The sequence below is a fragment of the Myripristis murdjan genome, chromosome 9 (genome assembly GCF_902150065.1).
Source record: "Myripristis murdjan chromosome 9, fMyrMur1.1, whole genome shotgun sequence".
In the NCBI taxonomy this organism is placed as follows: Eukaryota; Metazoa; Chordata; class Actinopteri; order Holocentriformes; family Holocentridae; genus Myripristis; species Myripristis murdjan.
The window spans coordinates 23,171,483-23,198,013 of record NC_043988.1 but is presented as its reverse complement, the minus strand read 5'-3'; the positions used below and the strand labels follow the sequence as shown (position 1 = coordinate 23,198,013).

The 26,531-nt window shown below is 40.2% G+C and overlaps 1 protein-coding gene across 1 annotated transcript in view; it reads left to right on the top strand.

Annotated features, from left to right (window-relative positions):
• oxct1a (3-oxoacid CoA transferase 1a) overlaps nucleotides 1-26,531 on the top strand; it is a 55,941-nt gene that overhangs the window by 13,020 nt on the left and 16,390 nt on the right. Inside the window, exons 7-13 of the mRNA XM_030060306.1 lie at nucleotides 1,399-1,459; nucleotides 15,537-15,644; nucleotides 16,541-16,655; nucleotides 17,342-17,436; nucleotides 18,037-18,085; nucleotides 18,607-18,679; nucleotides 21,677-21,752. Coding sequence (XP_029916166.1) covers nucleotides 1,399-1,459; nucleotides 15,537-15,644; nucleotides 16,541-16,655; nucleotides 17,342-17,436; nucleotides 18,037-18,085; nucleotides 18,607-18,679; nucleotides 21,677-21,752 — 577 coding nt within the window. The remainder of the gene's footprint in view (nucleotides 1-1,398; nucleotides 1,460-15,536; nucleotides 15,645-16,540; nucleotides 16,656-17,341; nucleotides 17,437-18,036; nucleotides 18,086-18,606; nucleotides 18,680-21,676; nucleotides 21,753-26,531) is intronic.

Here is a 26,531-nt window from a genome sequence, read left to right as displayed (position 1 = left end):
CTATCAATTAAATGCAACCAGAAGAGTTAGCAAATGCACTGAACTCAACAAAATATTTTATAATCATACATAAGCACAAGCTCATTCTGTTACAGCAATGGCAGTATTTTTTTTTTTATATACTGTTTAAGCCCATTGTCACCTCAGAGCACATTTGGCTATCCTTAATCATCTTGACATGTTTGCACAACAAGCAGCACATGCTACCAGAGTCATATGATCAGGTGGGACAATAGTTTGGTAACAGTGGGAATTTTTGCCCTCTCTTTGAGGCTTATGTAAGGTTTATAGCATTACATTGAGTCTTTTTTTAATCAAAGTCAGAAATATAGCAGCTGGTGTGAATCTGATGCTCATCAGTATATGTGCAACCACTATTAACAGTTACATTTTTTGTGTTTGTGGACAGGTTATAAGAGCTTTAAATCAATTTTAATATATTAGAGCTAAATTTTGTGTCTTTGTGCTTGGTGTCTGTTAATTTACTTTAATTAATTAGCAGATTTATCAGGAAATACTAAAACTGCCTATCTGGATCTGAATTGAGTTCAGGAATGGGCAGTTAAGCTTTGACCACCTGCTAGTACAAGCTACTCTGTCAGTGGCTCTGTAGGCTTGGAATGGTCAGTCAGTTGGTCCCCCAAAAAGAAGCTGTACAGACATACAATCCTTGCAAATTGTTCAGCCACACTGGTGCTTAAGCTCACTTTTTAAGGGCTGCTGACTTTCATGCAGGAGTGTTTGCTTCTAATATCAAGGTGTGCAAATGACTCAGTCTGGCACTTGAACACAGCAGGCATCACATTACATGAAGTTACTCGACAGGGTCGGTGTAAAAGATAATAGTCAATGGCAGTAAGAAAAATTGTTGCACCCCGCACTCACTATTTTAGTATGATAACATTGATTTTACGTCCAGATAAAAGTAGGCCTACATAACAAATCATTCATGAGATTAATTTATGATCATCTTTATCTGTGACTGCAGAGTCTAAACAAGTACAGGCTTGCTGCAGGTTGCCGCTGCCTCAATATTTTAACCTGTACCAACTTATCACAAACTAATGTGCCTTTTCTTCTCAAAATAAAGGTTATTGAAAATTGTACGTGTAGTTCACTCTTTGTCCTCAAGAGAGCAGTATCTTGCAGTAAATTATCAACTGGTACAACCACTGAGCTCTGAGATGCCTTAAAACTACATTTTCTCAACCATCTCAATTGCAGGCATACTCACTCCCTATTGGTTTTCAGGTTAGATGTTCAGGAGTTCAAGAGTTTAGTTTTCCACTATGCCAACTCTGTATTTGTTTGTATACTTTGTCTTAGGAGGCAGTCTTACCAAGAACCTAACATAGAACGCTATTTAGTAACACCTTTCTTGATCTTTTCTGTTTCTAGGAAAACAGCCAGGAACTTCAACCAGCCCATGTGCAAAGCAGCCAAAACCACCATTGTGGAGGTATGCACGCCCACAGCGACAATTCTGCCGTCTGTTTACCTTCTTGAATTAGACACAGTACTTCTAGACATCTGAACTATGTTCAGGACAGTGGTAGTTGAATTGGTCTCTCTGTCTCACTCTTGCTTCTTTTTCACTCATGCACTGCACTCTGCAACTTATACCAATATTAGCCAGAGGAGCTGTATGTATGAAAACAAATGTCTGCATCAGTTGCTTCGCACTTTAGCCTCCCAGCTCCATAGTCCTAAGTCTGGAAAACATGCGACTGAGCCCATGTGTTAATAGAGCAGGAAATTATCCAGCACAGGCTCAGCAAGCGAGTGGGTATGTTCTTGATGTTTCTATCATGTGACTGGCTGCTTGCCTGTAAATTGCTTTCCACTCTTTCGCTGATCTTGCGAATATATACAAATATATGTCGTATTAATATCCATGCACAAACCGTCATCATTACAGAGAAATCTTAGGCCTCCTCCGCCATCTTCGATGTGCTATAAACAAAACCCTGCGATTTCCGCAGCATACTTTTTGAGTCATGTCCTGTCTCTTGCACTATCCAGGTGCCACCCCTTGCTTAAACCATATGAGTATTTCCTGTAGGTGTAAACAATCTCCTGTTGTGTGCTATATGTGTGAAAGGCTAACTCTGCCTAATGTCCGGACCTGATTCTCTGCGCATTGTGCGGAATTCATGTGTGAAAGCGGCTTATCTCTTTCTCTCCCCCCCCCCCGCCTCTCTGACACCTACAAACAGACACATGCAGCTTCTCAGAATGGCCACTAGTTTCACAGTTTGACTAGTAAACACAAGCTTCACACCTCCCATATAGAAACTGTTTGACTGAGAGAGCAGCAGGGAGAAAAACTGTGTGAAAACCGTAAAGTATAGACTCTCTGAAAATAAATTTATGTGGGGAAAGTTCGCTCATAAAACTAATAGAGATCCATCACAGACTTTCAGTCTATCCAAGGCTGGTGGTTTTGAGACATATACTGCAGGTGGAAAAAGGTGAGGATACTAGGATTGTAACTTGCTTTGCTCAATTACACAACACATATTTGTGGTGAATGGATTGTAAAAATACTCTTTCTGCAGCAGTTACAGCAATGAGTATTAGAATTGAGGCATTGTGGTGTTACTCCTGTGTCTTGCATAGTCCGCAATTCAGTGCAGTGGTGACACTTGTGATGTTGATGACCATAATGGTGGTAACAATGACTGATAGTCACTGTTATGCCATGGTAAAAAAATTGCCCAATTTTTTCTATACGGATAATGAATCTCATGCCTCTGAGTCTCATCCCTCTAATAATGCCACCGAATAAATGTCTGTATGACGTCAGCAGGAGTAGTGACATGAATAATGATGCAGCTCCACTGAAAGAGAGGATGAGACGCAACCGTAATTGATTGGGTTTAATATGAAACCGTCAGGCGTAACCTTTACATGTCGGAAACGTCTGTTTAAGGTGTCTGCCATGAACTGAAGGGACAGGACGCTTATTTAACACGAGTAGAGGCCCAGGCCACACTTGGACCGACCAATATCAATCTCTCTTTTCCATTCCTAACACTCTGAGATTGTTCTGACAACCTGTTAGGTGTTACTATAGAGAGTGGCAGTAATGATAGGAGAGAGAGAGAGGGAACAGAAGTTGTGAGCCAGAAGCAGACTGACAGTATCTTAAGTACGTGGCATGCACCCAAATCCACTGAGCTTCCAGGACACCCCTGATATACCTGAGTTAACAAGGTCAGAGAACAGTTTAGGACGGCCCCAACAAACTCGCATAAAGGCAGAATAATTGCATGATTGCACTACGTCAGATTTATTATAAAATGGAGCACTAGATGTAGCTGTATAGCCTAAAGAGATTTATATATAGAGTTATTATAAATGGCCTATTTACAAAAGAATTGATGTCATGTCTCAATTTATTTGCCGCCCCCAAAACATGTTTCTCAACCTTGTTTGAGATCATACAGATATCATGCCAACTTAGAAATGAAAGCTCTGGATTTGCATACAAACTGGAAATTTAATTTGATATTCCCTGCCAGCACGTGAAACCAGACTGTACCAAACAAGTGTGTCAATTTCAGCCCTAGTCTTTGAAGATTTTTGCTTTCCCCTCCTTTTTTTAATTTCCTGCTTTAACAAATAGTGCAGCCCAGATATGCAGCCAATGTGTTGAGACATTTGTCGTCTGCATATCAAATAAATGCTTTTATCCAGCTGGTCATCCAGACTGTGTTGCATTCAGATAAATTGTGTCAAGCAGTTCTTCAGAATAAACGTACAACAGGTATTGAGTTGTTTTTTTATGCATCACCATGAACTGAGAAAATTATTCTACACCTCCCTTGATCCTCATCCTTTTCTTGCCTAATCTGAATGTGGCATTGAAAATGTGAAGTTGGAGTAACACTTACTGCGTATATCTGTAAGGACTTTGAGTAATCAGACATTATTACTGTCTGAATCTGATGATTAGAGAGGTTACATCCACTGCTTTTTATTGTGCCCCTTTTATGGCAGCACACACATAACACGTGAGCATTATCTATTAAAAGCCTACTTATTGGGGTCAATAAAGCGATTGGCCTATACTGCCACACTCGTTAACAACCTTTTATCTCTGATATTGAAGTAGGTATGGTCTATCTGAAACTAAATTTATATTCAGGATGTAGAGCATAAATCTGTCATTGTGCTGTCAGTATTGATCCTGCTGTCATTGTGCACTTGGTCAGGCTGTGAGAAAAGGCAACAAGTGGCGACAGGTGTTTGTGAAGCCACTGGGTGTATTTTTGTGCTTTCTGTCACCCCAGGTAACTACAACAAACACAGGGGAGGCCCATCTTGATGTATCCCAATAGAACTGTTAGACAGCGTGTGTTTGTGCTATACATTTTAATGCAGAGGTGCTGTCGAGCTACTGAATATTATCAGTTACACCTGATTCCAGTGTCTGTAAGCTGCCCAGTAGGCTCAAACTATTCAGGGGCTAACTAACTAATTGTCCTCCATGGAAAACATGACCAGAAGTTATTGTGGGGGTGAATGCTGGCGGAAGAGTGAAATAAAGAAGATACACATGCTCACCCTAACTCTATCCAGAATGCAACAACTTATAGCATTTTTCCACTATAGTGCCGTGCCGCACCGTGCCGTGAAATTCACGGTTCCGCATTCATTCCCACTACACCAGCCCACTTGGTTCCCGGAACCAACCGTGAAAGATTTCAGCCCGGTTTGACATCTGGTGCTGGCCCGGTTAGAACGGGGCTGCGGAGGCGGGCCTAAATATGATCTCCTTCGTGATTGGTCCATTAGAATGTCAGTTAACCAGGCTGCTACAAACTGATAAGTGTCAACCATTAAACCTTCAGCCAGTAGGCTATTATTTACAAACATTAGTTTCTGGAGAGATTATGGAAGAAATTGATTTGCTTGCTGAGTTTTTTGTTGGGTTTTTCTGTTGTGTAGCCTAGTTTACATTTTTCTTACAAATGGAAATGAAAATGTGACCACTAAGCGCAGATGGCAGAGCATCTGTGAAGATGATGATGATGGCATCAGGCGGGTCGGCCGCGGCACCGGTCGCAGCACCTGTCGGCGTCAAGCGGGCCGGCCGCAGCACCGGTCGGCGTCAAGCGGGCAGGCCCTAACCCGCCTGACGCTGACCGGTGCTGCGGCCGGCCCGCTTGACGCCGACCGGTGCCGGGACCGACCCACCGACCGGTGCCACGGCCGACCCGCCTGACGCTGACCGGTGCCGCGGCCAGCCCACCTGCTGCCGGCCGGTGGCTTTTTTATTCAAACAAGATTTTGTCCATTAAAAAAAGTGGCAAAAAGCTAATGTAGGCTAACGATTGACAGCTCCTCTTGTTACTATAACAACTCCATGGCAACAAGCGCGCCTCTCTAATTCTATGACACCGACCCGCTGGTACCATAAGCAATGGAAACACTCCAAGGCCAAACAGAGCCGTGCTGGGCTCAGCCCGGCACAGCCCTTCACGGCACGGCTCTTTATAGTGGAAATGAGCTATTAGATAACAATAGCCACCAGTGCCAAACTGCTGTCTAGAGTTGACTGTCAACGTTGACATTCGGATGCTGAGAAACATAACCCACTTCTTCCTGGGGAGGTTGGTTTATAAAGTTTAGTCCAGTCTTTCAAAAATGAAGATGAGCTATGAAATCGATGGTCATTGTTGAATACTGTTGTGAGGTTTACACTGCCTGGTTTTAAGTTTGTATTTAGGACTTTTCAGCTTGAGAATACTCTGCAGTAGCGAGGCATTTAATAGCGCTGTTGTTCTCATTTGTTCTTTCATTGTGTGACAGTCGCTCTTCCTTGGGCTGCTACGAAATGGGAGGGGGCATGGGCTACTACTGTTCGGTTTGCACCAGCAAAATTAGTTGTGTTGGTGCACCAAAGTTTCAGGCATGGACACTCATACCCCACTGTTTGACATTTTAAGTTATAGAAGGAAAAAGTCTATTTGGGTGTAGGTGGGGGGAAATCTATATATGGGAAACACTGCAATCCCACTTTACTGAATTGAATAAGTTGCAGAAGTGCAGAATTGGAAACCATGACCTGGATGTTTATAAAACCATCATAACAGAAATGGAATTTGATGGAATTCAGTAGAATTTTGGTAAATAATGCTCTTGCCTACAAAAATGATACAGATTAATAAACACAATTGTTGCTCAGAGATTTACATTTTGGATACTTCACTAAATAGTGTAGTAATTATAATGTCTTTAAAGGGAATCATTTATTTTTAATGTATTTATTGTTATGTCAATTTAAATTGCGTGCAACTCTGCAGTGATGCATACTAAATAGTTCACATTAGAGATGGTGACTCTTGTAATTTAATGGCACTCCTGAAAGGCAAATTCCATGTGTCCTCAGCTTGTCTGCCACTTGTTTACTCATGCAAGAGAATCTGTGTCCCAATGCAGAGGCTGCCTCCTTCGAAGGTTGCTTTTCCAGAATGTGTACGTTGTTTGCCGTGTTGAGGATACACTTTTTAGGAGTAATTAGTGACAGTGGTTTCATCTTTTGGGACTAGGGGGAACTCCCATTGACACCGGGTAGACCCTCCCAACTAGCAGCTGTTGGCCTGGAAGGTCTAGTCTTTGGTCATCTGAAGACCACGGCGTCATAGGCCATGTCCTTCGATGGAGATGGCCCCTAAATTAGGACACATCTCATGGCAGTCAACATTCAGCAAGATAAAGCACACTGAACAATCTGTTGTAATGGTTAGGTCCTCACTCTCATAGGTCAGTTATTGACCCATGAAAATTGAGAATGGCCACCACCACTCTGTCTTTCCCTCAGTTGAGACACCCAGTGCCATGCTGTCTGTGATGCTGCCCCAATTTTGAAACACAAATCTCCTTTTTGTGCTTAATTTTATTTATTCATTCATTTATTTATTTATTTTTCCAGAATTCATACCATAATTGGCAGGAAGAACGTTAGAAGACGAGATAACAGCAAAGCACTTCGAAAATTACCAGATCATCACTGGCTCCTGCCATGGTTGCTAGGCAACCAAGCCTTGCTATTCAATTGCTGAATGTTCCACGGTATCCAGCTTATCCAGTTATTCCCTTATCGTAGGTCAGTTACAATAAAAGACCCAGTGCATTGTGGGATACAGTACGCTGGGGACTGAATCAAAGCGGCGTTTTCTGCTGTTGTTCAATTTTCAGTCACAGTAAACCACTCTGCTCCTCTGTTGCTATTGACAAGGAATGGCAGTTGGTGTGTGTGTGTGTGTGTGTGTGTGTGTGTGTGTGTGTGTGTGTGTGTGTGTGTGTGTGTGTGTTTGGGTGTGTGTAACCACTCCCACATGAATGCAGTTGTATGCGTGTTTCATTCTTTCAGCAAGGGCAGGGGTCTAATTGGATATGAATGAGCTCCATCCTCAGGGGTTTTAGCGTCAGCCTTCCATTGTACTGTCCATCTGTTAAAATGAAAAAGCCATCATTTTTAAAACCAAATTAGACTACATTTTAACTTGTAGGGAAAAAAAGTTGTTGTGTAGAATGCATTTGCATTTATAGATGCTTACGTGAATGTGCACATAAAGCCAGCTCACTTTTATTTATATGACATGTTTAAAAACAACAGGAGCCCAAAGTGCTTTATAGTCACGGCAGAGGGGTTTACAATACACATGTACAAGATTAAAAGAGTAGTCAATAAATGCTAAAATGGAAAATACATTAAAGAGAGGGGAAAAACAAGATTTGATCAAACAAAATTCAAACATTTGTGTAGAAAAATTCACATGACTACATTGCATTTTTACACATCTGCAACATGACTCTGATGTAGAGAGAAAATTAGTGAATGTTTGAGTGCTGCTTTGTTTGTGGTCACACAGCTGCTTGTGTGGGATGATACAACCACTCGCAAACATTTATGAGACAACCTTGAGTACCTTTTTTGTCCCTTTTCATAAGGTGTTTTGACACTGAATGCTTTTCCTCACATTGCGAGTTTTGTTTCATAAAATCATTTGCATGCTTTCATAGGTAGACATTTATAAGGCTAATACAAATTTATTTCACACACTCAGGAAAGACAATACCAATGTCTAATTCTCAATGTATAAACATTTTTCTACAAGCACAGAATACTTTAGAGTCTGTTTTGCCTTCATGGTCATCACTCAGCAGTCAGGGCTGAACCAGGATATTGTTTTGTACTTCTGACTTTATTACTTTAGCAAGAGCTGCACATTTTGCCATTTTGCACAAAAGAAGCAATGTCAGTCTTGGTCATGACTTAGACCACTTGAACTAGGTACAAGCAGCATTTGGCAACTTTTGCTTGTTTGTTTCCAGCCTTGAATTGAGTGAGTTGAGTTATTTGGAACTCGGTATCTTGTTGTAGGATTTTTAATTATTTGTCACATTGCATTGTTGAGTCCTTTTCCTTGTTGTTGAACCGTGCCCTTGAGTAACTCCAGTGCTCAAACTAGTGCTATTGGAAAAAATCATAGATCCACACCGTTTTTTCCCACTGTAATTTCTCGCCTAACAAGATAGATGAATATGATTGTGCACCGAATAACATTTTATCAGTATTTTACACCAATTTTGAAGCACAGCGAAATATAATAAACAAAGAATTTTAGTAGGCGATATATCAAATATTTATTTTCAGCCCTTTTCAAATTCCACTCTGAAATGTTGAACAAAAAATATGCCTCTTTTGTTCAGTGGTGTTCATACAAGACCCATTGACCATGGCTGCAAATTCAAATAGATAATCTTCTCGTTGTGTTTTTCTGTGCTATCTCTCTAAGGACATCTACACAATCACAACTTTGGGTCTACCATAGAGTGAGACAAAAGCCAGTGAACAAAGTTAACAGTGTCCTAAGGATAAGAGTGACTTTTCTGGCACATGTCCTATTTCAGCTGAAACCACTCCAGCGGAAATGATGGTAATTACAGGACTGGATGGGCTACAACCATGACAAATTGCAGTAATATCAATGGTCTGATTGGTGTAAAAGCCTTTTTATACATAAATGCGTGTTTGTTTGAGTGTATGCACGGGTCGAAGAAAATAAACCATGATGACACTGACAACATCCTTTACATTACTACGGACAGTTTTGAGATATGAAAAGGCAGTTTTCCTAATACGCCTATGTCAGGGATGGGTAACTTTGATAGTGATAAAAATAGTGAAAATAATTCATTGTTACACTTTCTTCTAAAAAGAATGTGTAAGTTCACACTACAAAAATTTGAAAACAGGTAGAGGCTCAAATCTCCATGGCCATTGCATGTACCGAATAACCAGCTCTTTTATAGATAATATTCTTGATCTGGTGACAAAATATTCCCAAGATGTTAAATCTCAGCCTGTCTGCTACAATATGTCTGACAAATGAACTACATAATTTAAACAGATACAATGCACAACATGACAGATTAAGAAAATAAAAGGTCTGGAGTTCATGCCAAGTGTTTGCATTTGCATTTGGTAGCTGTTTCTCAGAACCCTCAACATGCAATCCAAAAAGGTGTCTATGCAGGTGAAGGAGACCATCATTAGGCTCAAAAAAAAAAAAAAAAATCAGACAGATGGCAACAACTTTAGGAGTAGCCAAATCAACAGTTTGGTATACCCTGAAAAAGAAGGAATGCACTGGTGGGCTCAGCAGCACCAAAAGGCCTGGAAGACCACAGAAGACATCTAAAGTGAATAACCAAAGAATTCTTTCCCTGGTGAAGAAAAACCCATTCACAAAGTCTACGGGAGTCAAAAAAAAAAAAAAAAAAAAAAAAAAAAACTCCCGAGGAGGTAGGCTCATCATTGCCCAAATCTACAGACATTTGCGAGAAAATAAATACAGAGGCTATACAGCAAGTTGCAAAACACTGGTGTTACTCTAAAACAGGAAGGCCAGATTAGTCTTTGCAAAAAAACATATAAAAAAGCCTACCTGATTCTGAAACAAGGTTCTTTGGACAGATGAAAGGAAGATTAACTTGTACCACAATGATGGGAAGAGAAAAGCGTGGAGAATGAAAGGAACAGCATAGCACAGGACCCAAAGCAGAGCTCATCATCTGTCCAGCATGGTACAGGCAGTGTTATGGCATGGGCATGTATGGCTGCCAGTGGAACCAGGTCACTAGTGTTTGTTGATGATGTGACTGCTGATGGAAGCAGTAGGATGAATTCTGATGTTTATAAGGCTATACTATCTGCTCAGATAGGCAGAACTGATAGGATGGCGCTTCACGGTGCAGATGGACAAAACATACTGCAAAAGCAACTAAAGAGCTACTAAAAGGAAAGAAGTGGAATATTCTTCAATGGCCAAGTCCATCTCTAGACCTCAACCCAACTGAGCTGTTTTTCACTTGCTGAAGAGCAAACTGAAAACTGACAAAACCAGCAGCAAATGAAGGCAGCTGCAGAAAGAGTTGGCAGAGCATCTCAAGGGAGGAAACTCAGAGTTTTATGATGTTCATGGGTTCCAGACTTCAGGCAGTCATAGACTGCAAAGGATTTTCCTGCAAATATTAAATATAATCCTTATAATTATAGTTTTGTATGTTGTGTATAGTTTGTCCAATTACTTTTGAGCCTCTGAAAAAGAGATGACAATGTATAAAACTGGCTGTAGTTTCTAAATGTTTAATGCCATATTTTTGTTCAGCTCTTTAAATTAAAGCTGAAAGTCTGCACTCCAATCACGTCTTGATTACTCTATTTCAAATCCACTGTGGTGGTGTGCATGGGCAAAGTTACGAATATTGTGTCATTGTCCAAATAGTTATCGACCTAACTGTATATTAAAGGCTACTAAGGGTCAACAAGTAGGAAGTGGCAGGGAAAATGGGACAGAATATAAATAAATACACATAAAAGGAACCAGCAGAATGGAGGATAGCTTTGCTAGAAATATGCACAACATTAACATTTCAAATGGCAAACGCGCATGTAATGCACTCTGACAATACGTTCAACATTAATGACAACTTGCGCATCGGCTTATGTGTCATTTCAAATGTAAACATTGCCATTTAAGCTGCCAGTAGGGTGTTCCTTTTGAAATGCTTTTGATACATAGCGCTTTGGTGTACAGTATGTGCCATTTGAAATTCAAACATTTATTTATAGTTCCAGTAATGTTGTCAGGATTGCATTGGCTGGCTTTGTCTTTCATTTTCTGGATAACAGGCTCGGCAGGCTTCCACTGAGAGAAAACAGATTGCTTGTGGTGTCAATATTCTGGGTTAGAGGATAGAACCGGAGCTGAGCCCCAAAACTGGCAGCAGAGCATGGCTGAATGCCTGCACACACACACACACACACACACACACAAGGAGGAAGATGGAGAGGCTATAAATACACACGGTAATGAGAGTGTGGTGTCGCTGTCATCCTTGTGCTCTGTTGCCTGTAGCCACCCCATTTCTTTATCCTCATTGTTGCATTTTAACACATACATACCACACACACACACACACACACACACACACACACACACACACACACACACACACACACACACACACACACACACACACACGCACACAGACGGATTGGATTATAGGCTCAGGTAACCCCAAAATTAAAGAATTAGTTGCTAGAGCTGAAACAATCTGTGCAGTTGTGCAGTCAAGGTGTTAAGAGTTTCTTTTTATGATACTGTAAATCCGATTTCATGACTAAAAAGCAAAATTTGAATTATTTCATTTTCAGAAATGTTGCATTTTTGTCAGGGCCTTCATTTAACTGGAATATTCTAAACATTTTCATAATAAGTTTTTACTTTGTTACCAGCAATATTTTAAGGGAGTTGTCTTTTTCTAAATGGCGAATGTTTGATTTTTATAATAAACAGCTATACTCCTCACTTGGATTTTGTTGCACACTATGCATTTAAATAATATTAAGACTTGACTCACGACACATATATTCGAAAGACTTAAATCATATATTGTGCGTGTGTGTGTGTGTGTCCCATTTGTAAGTGAGGTGATTGAAAATGTAACCTTAATGATCAGTATGTGTGTCACCACCCCTAATCAATACCTTAAGCGGCAGAGCATTGAGTCAGTGGTATTGAAAGGTCATGCGTCTTTGTTTCCCTGTCTCCCAGACGGCTGCTCTTTGTGTACTGATCAAATTGTCTATCAAAGCAGGCATGCACAGAAACATTCATGCAAAGAATTCGTCTCTGAGTGTGTGTCTCTCTCTCTGTATATGTGTGTATTTCTGCATATGTGTATTTGAAAGTGAAAGAGAAAAAAAAAAAAACTTGAGCATTGAATCAACATTTTGCTTGTTACTTCTGATTGCAACAAAGCTTTACAAGGCAGTCTTAGCTTAGTAAAACCAACATTAATTCAGTTCTAACACGAAGTTTGGCCTTTGCTTCTTAATTTCACCCAGTATCAGCTTGGATTTGAGTTCCATATATCATAAGATATGATATACTGTACTGTGATTGCAGTGCAAGATTTGTTTTGACTGAGCATTTGAGCAGTAATAAACATAGAGGAAAACACCGTTTGTGCACACATATGCACACTCTTGGTGGTTTATTTTAGCTATTTGGTAAAAGTGTGTGCCCATCAGTTTGAGGCTAACAGGATTTGACAGTGCTCACAGCCCAAAAAAGCACAAACTTACAGAAAAGGGTTGGTGTGTGTCCCCAGAGGGCACTTTGATTCCCTGTATCCTCCTGCCAGCTCACTTCATGCCTCGCTCTGCTCTCATTGATGTGAAAATCGTTCTGCAGATATAGGAATATCAATGTGTGTGTTTGTTTCTGTGTGCATGCTTGCTTGCTCGACACGCCTGCTCATTTGTGTGTGTATGTGTGTGTTGTGTGCGTGTGTCCATTTTTATGGGCTTTTGCTTTCCTCCTCTGTTGATCCTCCTGTCTGAACTAGCATCTGAACTACATCTGAGCACCGGTGCAGCCGGGACACATCACCTAGATGAAAGGAACAGGAGCTTGTTTATATACACAGCACATTTAAATTGTATGAGCTTGTTATTGTGCTGTGGCTTAGCTTTGGAAGGCTAATTGAAAATTGAGCTGAATGCAGCATTTGTTTCTATGTGTGTGTCAGAGAGATGAACAGAGAAAAAGAGAGAACTTTTTAAAAGTGAAAATCCTTTGTGCACTGTTCAACCGATTGCCTGTACGAAAACAGATTTTGGGGTCAGCCCCTCTTAACTTTACTCATCTGATTTCCAGAAATGGTTGCCAGCACACATTTGAAATGATTACAAAGCCCCAGCTCTTCCTTGTTTTATTTCTGCCTTAATTGTGAGAAGTTGAAGAGATCTCTATGGCGCTCATTATTCTCACAGAAGGACAGATCAAGCCCTGAGAGAAAAGATGTAAGTGGGTGTGTGGGAGTGCTGTATCAGTTTTGCTGAGCTACCGATCTCATCCCTCATGGCCTCCTTTGCACCGCGGAACATCAGAGATTTGCCATAACCCCACCAGGAGAACCAGAACAAGAGTCTAAAATCACTTCACTGTTCTAAGCGGCCTCAGCTCACCACAAACCGAACCCTGTGTATCCATGACAACGCGAAGATGGGATCCGCTCTTTGCCATTGACTCCTCTCAGTCAGCGTTGAGTGGTGAGTGCTGAGGGAGGAAGTGGCGATAAGGAGGGATTCAATTCAATTTGCCTGTGAACGCCCGCGTGCCCCTTGTGTGAATGGAATAAATAGGCTGCACTCTAAGCTACACAGGAGTGAAGCATGAAAAAGTAGAGGCAAGGGTGAGAATTATGTTGTCACGGTTAAGTCCCTTTTTTTTCTCCCCAGAGATGTTAAGATAACTCTGGTAATGTTTCTCTTGCCTTTTTTTTGTCTTTATTTTATTTCATTATGTGAGCATGCCTTGTGGAGTTCTGTTAATTTAGTTTTCTCAAGTCTGTTCCCCCTAGAAGACTTCTAACAAAAGGAGGATTTTCACCACCTCCCCCTAACAGTACTAGTACAGCAAATGATGTGTCTTTGTGTAAAAGAGAAAACAATCAATTCTCTAAAGACTCCTTACAGTGAAGTCTCTCCAGCTTAGTTCTATCTTCATGCTGCTAGAAAATCCCAGGCATCACTGTGTTTAGCAACATGGACTACCGCTCTCAGTATGCACACCATACAAATGACTGGTAGGAGCAACCAGGCTAAAAATATAGGCAAGAAGTTTGAGTGGAGCCCACACATACAAGTCCTCATGCATACCTGTATTTAAGTGAAGTCTGTAGGCTCTGTGGTTCATAATGTTACTTAAGGAGGAGGTAGCAGGTGTGTTCACTGTGGGCTTTCTATCCCAGTCACGTTGACCTGGCTCACGTCAAATCAATAGCCATTTCCATCTGTGTCTTGTTAGTCAGACAGAAATACCCCCCTTATGTATGCTCTACTGCTACTCTCACTGCACACTGTTTTATTTAGCATTAAGGTAAGGCACTTCTGTCTCAGAATCATGGATTTATTGCTTGGTAGCCAACTCAGCCACATACCTGTTTTATAATAGATTTTTGCTTCCATCTCAAATTAATTGAGAATATGAGAAGTGTGCTTAGAATGCAGTTGAAAGCGCAAGCAGGTGGTCGTATTGGAGCCCAACTGTGATGGCTGTCAGAATAATCAAACCTGAAGCGCAGCCCATGTATGAGAGTTATGAGGTGGACCTCGTGAAATAGGCAGAGTAATAAAAATACATTGCTAAACATTCTTTTCCTCATAGGCAAGTCAAAAGTGGAAGTTCCATTTGTTTCTCATGTTTGATTTCACCCCAAGTCCTCCAAAAACCAAAACAATCACTTCCGCCCTCCCCTGCTCTCCATCTCCTTTCATCCCCGGATCAAGCTTCCTCCCTTGAGCTTTTTGTCTCACATGACACTTCTCTTTTTAGTCAGCCAGGCTGGCTTGGGCATGCAGGCGGCTTACACAGACTCAGCAGACCAGCCAAGAGGATAAATGCAACACCTCCTCCCTCAAGTATCGAAATTGCTCTCCCAGCAAAATACATGACAATATGATGGGGTTTTTTTCCCCCCTTCAATAATATTTGGAGAACAAATGTCATCTATTTCTGCTCGACTCTCAAGGTCAAATGCCAGCATATTGGAGACACAACTGATCTCATTCTGATAAAACCTTTGGTGGTGATGCATCTCATTGCTGTGTTCAAAATTACTCAGGGTAACAGGTTGGGCCCAGGGTATCATATTTGTTATTTAACTGCGAAGCTCATCATTTGCTAGGGATGGCATGTTAACTGCTACCTTGTTTATTTTTAGATTAGCCTACACAACAGGAAATTACTTTCCTCAGAAAAAGTTTAAAATTCTCTGCTGCTCTCTATCACTTTATCTATTTGGCCTCATAGCTGGGTAGGCAGAGGTTATTTCCTGGTAGAGTGATTCTATCAGCGTATGGTTTCCTTATCTTAACCCTAATCACCAGGGCCATGGGATGTTTTGCAGGGGAGGTTTGAGCTCATCACTCTGTCTGTGTCTCTTTGCAGGTGGAGGAGGTGGTGGATGTGGGGAGCTTTGCTGAGGAGGACATCCATATACCCAGCATCTACATTGACAGGATTGTCCAGGGAGCCAGCTATGAGAAGAGGATAGAGGTACACAACAATGCCTTCCAACGCAGACATAAATGGATAGTTCAGGCCACGGAACGTATAAAAGCAGTAATGGACATTATGCCAATATTGTTAGTGTTCCAAATTTCTTATTGTTGCCAAATTTTGGTGCTGCTGATATTGAAGTTAATTGGACAGTCATGGAAAATCCCACTACAATCCACTTTGCCCAATTCCATATGATCATGGATGGGACAGAGATTCTACTATATAATAAAACACATTTTACATAATGCAGACTGGTGGTTTTTAATCCAGTATACGCATTAGTTGTCCTTGTTTTTCATCTCTGAACATCATGAGTATGTCCAGCAGCTGCATATAGGTCGGAATAAAGTCCAGCTCTTTAACACAATCAACATGATGTTAGCCACATCCAAAAATACATTTACATAAACCAATTAATCAAATGTGAGCCAGTCAACAACATGTCAAATAACCTTGACACCTGGATGTTCAACTAGCTTATAAATGGACAGGTTGCAACCCATTCACTTGGCAACATTTAGGGCTCACCCACTGTGCAGAGACATTAAGTCCTTCCCTCACTGCACTGACATCAAGAGTTTTTGTCCTCTCTCTAGTGCCTGTATAGTCTGTCACCAGCTCTTCTATAGAAAATTACAGTCCCTAAAACAATTAGTTGATTGAATAAAAAAAAAAAGTCATTAATCCTGTAACAATTTTCCACCTGAGCCCTCCTAGGCAGGTTTTCACACTTGTGTTAGGAAACTTGTGTCATTGTTTAGAAATGATGTTCTTGCCTTGCTTTGGTCTTTGTATGTGTCCCTCTTAACATATTTTGCACCATACGGAAATAGTCACTGCATTTTGTCTTAATTTCTCTCACCATCTCTCACCTCTCCCTGCTTTTCCAGAAACGCACAGTAAAGAAAAGTACGGAAGAGAAGCCAAAACCAAAGAAGGACTCTGATATCGTTCGAGAAAGGATCATTCGCCGAGCTGCCTTGGAGTTTGAGGATGGGATGTACGGTATCCTTTAAGACCGAATACTTGAGCAGTCAGCTCATCACACAATCCCACTGAGCCTGTTCTACCTGGTGGACTTAGTGTTTCCCTTCTGTTTACTACAGATGAATAGAAAACCAAGTGTTGCCCTGTAGCCATAGAAAAAAGAAGGCTTTTTACGGCCATTGTCTTCCTTTTTAACAGCTCTAATGAATTATTGGAACCTTTGTAATGGATGATTTTGGTGAGTTATGCATTGCACATATTGCTACTGTTATTGCATCTTTCTTTTTATGTTTCTGTTAATGTAAGGAACAGCATGTATTAGTAAAATATCCAGGCAAGAATTTTAAGTAATTAATGGTCTTTTAGCTTTATCTTGTGGCTATGTATCTAGCAGCTTATCCAGCTGGCCATTATTTCAGAATCAGAGTTATAACACTTCTGCTGGCATCAGTGCTAAAATCAAATATATCAGCACTAAGTCCTGAAGACGGCCTAAACAGCCTTTGAGTAGCAATCTGTTTGACTCACTGTAGGTCAGTTTTATTTGGTGTGTGAATGTTTGAGGTTGTACACCATAAGCTATCCCATAAGTTTCTATGAAACTTGCTGTCACCATAGTATGTGCTTCTCTTCGTCTTAACTCAGGCTCTGTAGTGCATGTTCATGTACAAAATGGTCATGATCTTTGACATAAAGCCTATCAGCCAACCTTGGTATCGGTATTCCCATGCTGGCCAGCAACTTCATCAAATCAGACATCACTGTACACCTCCAAAGCGAAAACGGCATCCTGGGACTGGTAAGATGCTCATACGTTGTTTTTTTTTTTTTCCCCACATAGGCTTCAGTGCCTTATATCTCATGTAAACACTTTAATGAGTACCATACTGTTACTCCTTTGTGAAGACTGTCATTTTCCCCAGCAGTAAACATTTAAAATAGAATTGTGAGTTTGCAGTTAGATGAATGCCCATCCTTTCTAACAATATCATTTTTAGATGGGTTTGTTATGTAACAGTTGTGGCGGTTTGACACTTTCTCTTCAATTTCTTTTTTCACAATCCTTTTTGCTGGCTGAGCATTCAACAAAGGCTGCTGCTATGGAAAGACTTTCCAATTCGTTATGTTGACAGGAGAATGTAGGCAGCTATACTAATGCCTTATTTGTCAAAGTTTCTCCTAATTATGATTGTCAGTTTTACATTGATGCTTCAGGAGTCTCTCTCCTCTCCTCTCCTCTCCTCTCTCCTCTCCTCTGCCCAAAAAGATTGCCCCTTTTGTTGACTAGTGAGAATAATCAGAAAGATATGATTGTGTCCCTGACTGGACAGCCGGTCACGCTGACTGATGTGTATATGTGTATGTTTGTGTATGTATTTACATTTCTTTCTCTATGCAGGGCCCATACCCCTCAGAAGAGGAAGTTGATGCAGACTTGATCAATGCTGGTGATTTTTTTTTTTTTTTTTTTCAATCTGTAAAACATTGAATGATGTAGAAACATTGGGCTGAGCTTATTTACAATCTGAAAACAAACATAAAGATTTAACTTAATTTGTGGATAAAATATGCATTATTACATGAACTTGAAAGGCTTTTCATGTGACTGTTTCCTTTCCTGCATGGTTAAAGCACAGTTAGATGAGCACGTAATTAAATTGATGTCCATTCTTTTTTTAACAGCATTCCAGTAATTATGTACGGTTTCTCAGTTAAAATGTTAACATCCATTATATAACATGTTGTGAATGCTTGACACTGACGCATTCCCCTCAGTTTCTTTTTCACAGTCATAATTTAGCAGCTGCATGTTTATACTTATTTATTTTATTTTATTCTTTACCACTTTTGTGTTTTTGAAGTTTTTGAATTTGTGCTTTGTGAAGCTCATTTTTGCTCTGCTGTTAAGTAAGCAAGCCCAGAACATTTTAATGCAGAGCTTTAAAAGATGTCTCCTCTCCGTCCACAGGAAAGGAGACTGTCACCGTGCTTCCTGGAGCTGCATATTTCTCCAGTGATGAGTCATTTGCCATGATTAGAGGGTAAGGTCGTTACACCCAAGCCTCTAAAGTTGCTGTGCGGACTATAGGCTGGAAACACATTACACATCATTAAATGCTCACAATATACTGGCATTTTTTTTTATTTACATATAGAATGCTAACCCCTAACCACTCCTGATGAGGAGGTTGGTGCCTTGCATAGCAGCCTCCGCCATCAGTATATGAAAGTGGGTGTAAATGGGTGAATGTGAGGCATATATTGCAAAGAACATTAAGTAGTCACCTGGCTAAAAGTGTTATATAAAGGCGATCCATTTATCATTTGCACTTCAATTTTTTTTAAATTTATAATAGGAGTCACTTTTTTGGTGTGTATGGAGAAAAAAACAAGATTTTATATTTTTCTCCCCAAGATTTTCCTCTTGTCGATAGTTTTATCACCTGCAGCCAGCTGCAACCATGAGCAAGACAGGGCCAGTGGAAATGGCAATGATTTGTAACCTCTGGGTATTAGCAAATATCTATTGTTGCCAGCATAGTGAGATGACAGCCGTGCCAATATTCTCCTGGTTTTTATTGATTTTCAGGGTGTCTGACATAGCCCACCCACCCGCTCTAGAGCATCAGTTCTTTTTGTCCACCCAGTGGAAATTCAATGGCTCTCATAAATAATGCTGTCCAGCAGTCACACTGGCAAAGACTGAGTGGAGCCCTGCTGACTCTGTGTGTGTGTGTGTGTGTGTGTGTGTGTGTGTGTGTGTGTGTGTGTGTGTGTGTCTGTCTGGGCCTGTGTGCATGTGTGGTGTTGTGTGAACACAGTTAAAACAGGAGGCCAGCCTCACTGAGAATGAAGAACACCAGGAGAGGGAGGGCAATGTAATGGCTTACGAACATTGCTGCCTCTAATGGTGCATTTCAGTTACACAGTGTAGACTCTACTCACCTGGGTTCTATTTGCATTACTTTTCTGGATTTCATTTTCCATTGCAGATAGGACCTCCTCGACTGGCAAAGCACTGCCGGTCACTTGTGGGTGTGTTGACTAGTTTTTCCTCACTTCTTTGCCAGAGCCCCACACGAGTGTTTTATTTTTTATTTTATTTTATTTATTTATTTATTTATTTTTGGGTTTTTGTTTTGTTTGTTTGTTTGTTTGTTTGTTTTTTAAATCAACAAGACAAACTTGAAGTGGCTGCTTCACATGAACAGTATTAACGTAACCAAGAGATTCACTGAAAAATGTTTTTTACATGGATAGAGAATAAAATATGACACAAATTTTGCAATCGGCAGGGCTTCACTGTTCAATTTCTCTCTGACCAATCAATTATCTGCGTCACATTAACTAACTTGGAACCTCAACTGAGGTTGTTCCGAAAATAGTTTCCAGTACCAGATACTGAACAAAAATTTCGCCCAATCAGACAAACCAAAAATAGCAGGTAGAGGTGAGTACAGACATTGCCATGTATGGAAATGGGGTATTTGTCAATGGCGTTCAGTCCCGTGCCATCGAGCAGATCACTCAATTCACTTATTAACACATTTTGAGCTTGACAGGGAAGAAATAACTAGTGAAACCAGCTGGTGTAATCTTTGTTTGGAATGAAAACCTGCATGCTCTTCCATGTCCACCACATGGCTAGAGAAAATAGATTGTAGACAAATGTGCCAGATTAACTTTTTGCTCACCCACCAAAGACTGATTTAAAACCTTCCAAGAATAATTTTTACTGACCAAATTAAGTAATAAACATTTTTCACAGAAATATGCTGCCTGTTTTTCATGGTTAAGTTGTGTACAGAATCAGGTAATGTTGGAGTTTTAATTCAAAATGAGCTCACTCACATATGTAATGGATGTTTTTTTGTTTATTTTTCTTAGTGGTCTCACACCTCTCCGTTGACATAGGGCTAGATCACTATCCTGGTAACAGGGAAACAGTAAGGAGCACATATTTACAAAAATTAAGACTCTACTGCTTTGTGTAGAATAGTGTCGCAAGCAGCTATCGGGAGCCTGTTTGATATAGAGTAACTTTGCTGTAACCTTGCTGTAACTTATGATCGGAGAGTGCATGATGGTCCCAGCTATTCAGTGGTTATTGTGTGAAAAAGTTACTGTTCAGTGTTTCATGGTGACCCATACTAATTTTAATGTCCAGACATGAATTCTGTCAGCCTTTGCCATTTGGCGGTTATTAATTTTCTGTAGAAGAGAAAATGAAAAGGAAATTCATTTGGGGATTAGTAAAGCATCAATTTGACAGAGTAATAAACACACATTAATAAATATTGGTGACAGTCTCCTTAAACAAAGAGTAAAAGAAATTGAAACACACTTTCTCAAAATGTCAATTCAGTGATCAAATTTGAACAAGTGTGCATTTATTTTGCTACTAATAAAGGGTCACAAATTACTAGAAAGGTGAAATAACTAACTTCATCAGTCAGGTTCAGATTTTTTTCTCCATCATACATTCATATGTAACAGGCATTTGAGCTGCCAACTATTGCACTTCTACACTGACAGACAACAATGCAGAATATCAAAGATAGTTTAGATATGATACAGTAGAATAACAAGGGAAAAAGAAAATGAAAGCCTTGGTACTGGCTTGTCAGTTCTGACAAATTCTTGTAAGCGTGCTTATTGCACCTTGTCTCCTGTCTAGAGAAAAGAGGAGATGTGATGGCAGCCATTATTTTGATGACATCTGTTGACGACAGCTTTGTTGTCAAAAAACTCAAATTAATCGTTTACCTTACAAAGGAATTGATTGTAATGATATGTCTTGTGGTATTTTTTGCTCTCTGACATGAAAGATGAATGAAACATGCATGATGACATAAGTTTCATACATTTAAAGGAGAGAAATGTTGGCATTTGCTCGTGAGGAAATTGCCCATCAAGTGTAATTCTTCTTCACTGTCTTTCCTTTTTTTTTTACGGTGTATGGATTGATGAGCTGATGCACTGAAATGATTCTGAAGATGATGGTTGTCTTCTCTGTTGTCTCATTTCATCCTCCTCAGGGGTCATATCGACCTGACAATGCTGGGAGCCATGCAGGTATCAAAGTACGGTGACCTAGCCAACTGGATGATTCCAGTAAGTTTGTTTTTAATGGTATACCTCATGTATTTAGACATTGTTTTATTCTCTCTATTTTAAATACATCTGCCAGTGTTAATGTGCACGCACACATCTTTTCATATCAAGGTCCCTAAGGCAAAAATCACTTTAAAAGAGGGTCTGCAGCAGCAAAATCTGCTTGGGGATCCATAACATGAAAAAGTTTGAAAAACCCTCTACTAGATGACTGTAATCCTTCTAGCTCTTCTTGCCTTGGTATTTATGTTTTTACCTTAGCGCCTTCATTCACCAATTCTGTCTTTCACTCTCCATGCATTGATTGAGTTTTTGAGATCGAAGTCTTTGCTTTCACTTTCCTCGTGTCATTTGCAACAAGAGCTTAGGCTGAATTGTAATCTCTTGTTTCTTTCATGCACAGTGGCATCCTGCATCCTAGCCTTTGTTGTTATTATTCAAGAGCATGGGGATGTGTTTGTGAGTGAGGATGTGGGTGCTACACAGCATAATGGGTGGTCAACATTATTACTAGATGTTTTATCAGGTCAATTGGTCTAAAGACACACAGTGTCCTCGAGTCTCGCCTGTGATTACCAAGGTCAAGAACCCATTAAGAGCCCATTCACAATGTGGGAGGGCCTAACTAGAATGCCTCTTTGCCCATAGTGGTATTCTGCTCTACTTAAGTGTGTATGCAATGCTGTTTCAATAGGTTTGTCATTTTAGAGACACACCTGTCCTCAGCAGCTGAGAGTATATAGACTAGGAGAGAAATATCAGAGCCTGTTGAGAATAATATAACAATCTCATGTAAGGCTGCGTTATTGCTCCACTTTTTAACATCATGTACGGCTACTACTCTGCACAGAAGACTGCAGTAGGTTTTGATCAATACATTTTGTCACATAATTTGTTTCCTTGGGTCTCAAATTATCCTTGTTTGTCTGTGGTAATTGATAATTAACTGGTACTTGATTAAGAGTGTTATGTTAATGGTGTTATCCAAATACTGAAGGCCCCTGTGGGGCTTTGGCGTATTCAGATGCAGGGAGTTTATCCCTTTTGACCGGTTGAGAGTTTTTACTGCAAAATTATGCAGCAGCACATGCAGTAATTCATATTCATCATCCCCTCCCTTTGAAAGGACAGATGAGAAGAATCCCCCCCCCTGTGATAATGAAAATGATGCACTATCTAAAAGATGGGTACACAGCATGAAATTGGAAATGTTTTACGTAGGAGTCGGGGATGCAGTAGGCCTACTCTCTGTGATTATGTCGATTTTGAACGCTTTTAATATGCAGAATGTAGATGAACATTTTCCAGTTGACTGCTTTCAAATGCTTTTACAAGTGATGGTTGCCTATCTCTACTCAGCCTGAAACATCTGGGAGAACGATAGATGATGGGCAAGAGATAAACAGGCTATGTTTGTACATGGTGTTTTATTTTATAACAGTATTAAGTTCTGATGTTACATCTGGATGTGTGCAGATTGTAGCTTATGATAGATGATTGGCGCAATTTGTGATACTCAAAGGTATTTCTAAAATTGATTTGATAGGCAAGGCTGAGGCTGTGATGAATTGCAATACAACATACCTGCTGACTGGTATTTGAATATAGCCTTTTGGTTCATCATATCACCCTGATGCCTGGCCTGCTTTAATTGTTAGATCTGGGCAATTCACACTCTCTGACTGGGGCAGCCACAGTCTTTAGAGGGTAAATCCACCCCCCCCCCCTAAATTATTTCCAAAAAAATATCCCCAGGCGGTGTACCAAGGACCATCCACATCACTTGGACATGTTCCAAATCCATGCTTGACTAGACCCATGACACCTTGACAGGGCTCGAGTTTTACACCAGAAACGCAGATCTGGTTTTCCTTCTCCATATGAGGTTTCTCACCAATTCAGAGCAAGAAGGATGCAGTTGATTTTTTTTATTGGCATTTTAGTTGCCATCTTATGTTCATCTTGTTTCCATTCATTCCCTCAGGTCTATGAGGAGATGAGAAATGAGGGAAAAGATCATTTTTTGAGTTAAACGAAATGCATGCAGTACAAATGTAATTGGTCAGTTCCAATTAGGCTAATAGTTTTTCAACAGAGAATTCAGTTGCCAGCCAGTCTGATATCTAAGAAGACATTCAATTCACAGAGACAAGTATTACATCAGACATATATTCCATCACCCTAGAGGCTCAGTCCAACTAGAGATGAAGTGCTACAATGATTGGAGCGAGTGACTGTTAAAATGCAGCGACCTAATCAAGTGTTCATGCTAAGGCCATTAAGTTTACTATTATGATGCCTATGATTCTCAGGTTTTCGTTTTGTCTCAGTAACAGAGGTGTTTGGCATTGAGCTCATACTTAGTGGTGGTGTTGTACTGGACTGCATTTTATTGAGAGCTGTTTCTATCTGTTTACGTGCAGAAATGGTTAACTGTGGAAGTCATGTCTGTTAGATCTGTTTCCATTGCATGAAGTCTTTGTGTTCAAGGTCAAGATTTTCTCTCTCTGCTCATAAGAGTGAGTAAATGAGAGTGACTCTCTGTGTGTCTTTGTGCTGACTTACAGGGAAATAGCTCTGTATGGTCATTACTTTATTAAATACCCACAGAACCAACCCCCAGCACATACACAACATGCACACAGACACTCCCTCACAGCAGGTTCCCCTTTTGATGTTGTATTGTGAAGTGAAGTTGTCAGAAATGCTGAAAATGCTGTAGTGCTCCAATATTCATTGTGTCGTTTCTCCATGTAAAAATACTGGGCTCATATAGCACAGCAGGGAGAGGTGAGAGTGTTTTAGCTTCAAAGGCAACTGTGTTTTTTCTGTCATTATGTAGATGTACTGTAGTAGAGTTGATCGAGGGGGACGCTATTGTTTTGTCTGATGGAACGGGGCTTCAGGGATTTAACGTCGGGAGACAGATTACCAGCTGTTCTTACCTTTTCCCAATCCACACGAAACTCACTTTCTCAGTTTCTTTGGTTCATATTTCATAGTATTTATATTCACATTAGCAGTGCGTTTCAGATGTTAAAACAGATGATAAAACTATTTCTTAGATTTTGTTAGACACAATTTGAAAATGGGAAGTAGCTAGTTTTTTCTCTGTTATCTCCTGTTTGATTAAGTTGTTTGCCCCCAACAAAACTTAACTATAAACACTTACATGCATGGGTGCACAGAGATGGTTCTTCAAGTGATGAGAAAATGGCCCTTCATCATTACAGGTCAGTCCATTTTTGAATTGGTCTCTCCACATATCTATGCTTACATCTTCCAGCCACGCAACCATTCAATCAGACGTTGTTTCCTAGCAGCCTCTTGGAATCATCAGACCTTGAATCATCACCTGCTTTGTTATTCTAATCAAATCATAAAGTACGTGACTTTTTCTTACCTAGCGTAAGTGTTTTAACAGTGAATTTATTGTGTTCTAATAAATGCTCCATTATTTGTACGTTGTTCCAGTTTAATATGACGCTATTAGCTAAAAGATATTCTATATTGTGCTCTACTCTAGGTTCACTAATCGTGGTCAAAATTTCAGATTCAAAGGTCACTGCGAAAATCCCAACACTAGTAGTAACTCCTGTGATAAAGTCCATTTTATTTCACAGAGAGTTACATAAAAGACAACAAATATATTGTCCAATTACTTTTAACACAGAGCCTATTGTCTTCTTGTCAGTCCTGTCTCTGCCTCTGGTGCTTGTCATTAGTTGTCTGGGTAACGAAGGCTTGTGGCAGTGAGTTGCTATGTTATTAAAAAGAGAGGCATTTGTATCAGTAGAGATTGTCTGGGTATTTGAGGGGGGCAGAAAGGAAGCCAGTTGGTAAGTGGGAACTCTTGGATTGTGAAGGGGGTCATTTTCTATGGTGTTTCTGCCACTGACTGGAAAATGAACACTAGGGCTGCACAACAAGCAGTAGGAAATTGTATTTTGTTGTCATGGTAACACAAAAAGGCCAGCCACACTTGAGCCTAGTAAGAGAAATTCAGTGTTAGCCAGAGTATTGTTTCCCGTGATGCATTTCTCCTACATTAGCAATGCAGCTGCTGTGTTACAGTAAACCAGTTCGCAGCACCTTTTTCTCATCATACAGGTGGAGCTGACATTTTTGAATCTCAGAGAAAAGAATTTGAATTTCATTATTATTATAGCTTTCCCAGAGTTGAGTAAGGAGGCACTATCTATGCAAAGCTTACAGTAAATTATGGGACTTGGGTTGCCTGTTTATCCCATTCTCTTAGCAGAACAAACTGAGGAGCTCTCCTAAGGTACTCCAAGTGTTGGAGGCAAACCATACTAGGCAATTTTAACTCAATTTTGCCCAGTTTTATCTCAGATATTTCATTGCCCTTTCATGTCTCCTTATTTAAAACACCTAATAGGAAAAGCCTGACGTGTTCTCCTTTGGTGGCTCTGTGAGAACAACCTTGTTGAAAGTGTGGGACCGACTCTGTCAGTGTCTCTGTCCTCAGATGTTATGGTGGTTGTCATTCCAGCAGAGCTACCACAGAGGGATTCTCATATTAAGCTTTATTCTGCACCACCTTCTCAAATATCTCTCCCTTTTAAAGTTATTATATGGATTGAGGTTCCATCTCTAACATGTTCTTCTATGCCTGTTTAATTAGCATATCTTTAGGCTACTATATATCTGCCTCTGGTGAGGATTAATTTCAAAGAGGGAATTCAATGATCCAGTAAAAAAGTCAAGTGGATGTTTCGAGAAGAAAAATTAACATCTATGGGAACTAGTGAAAGAAGA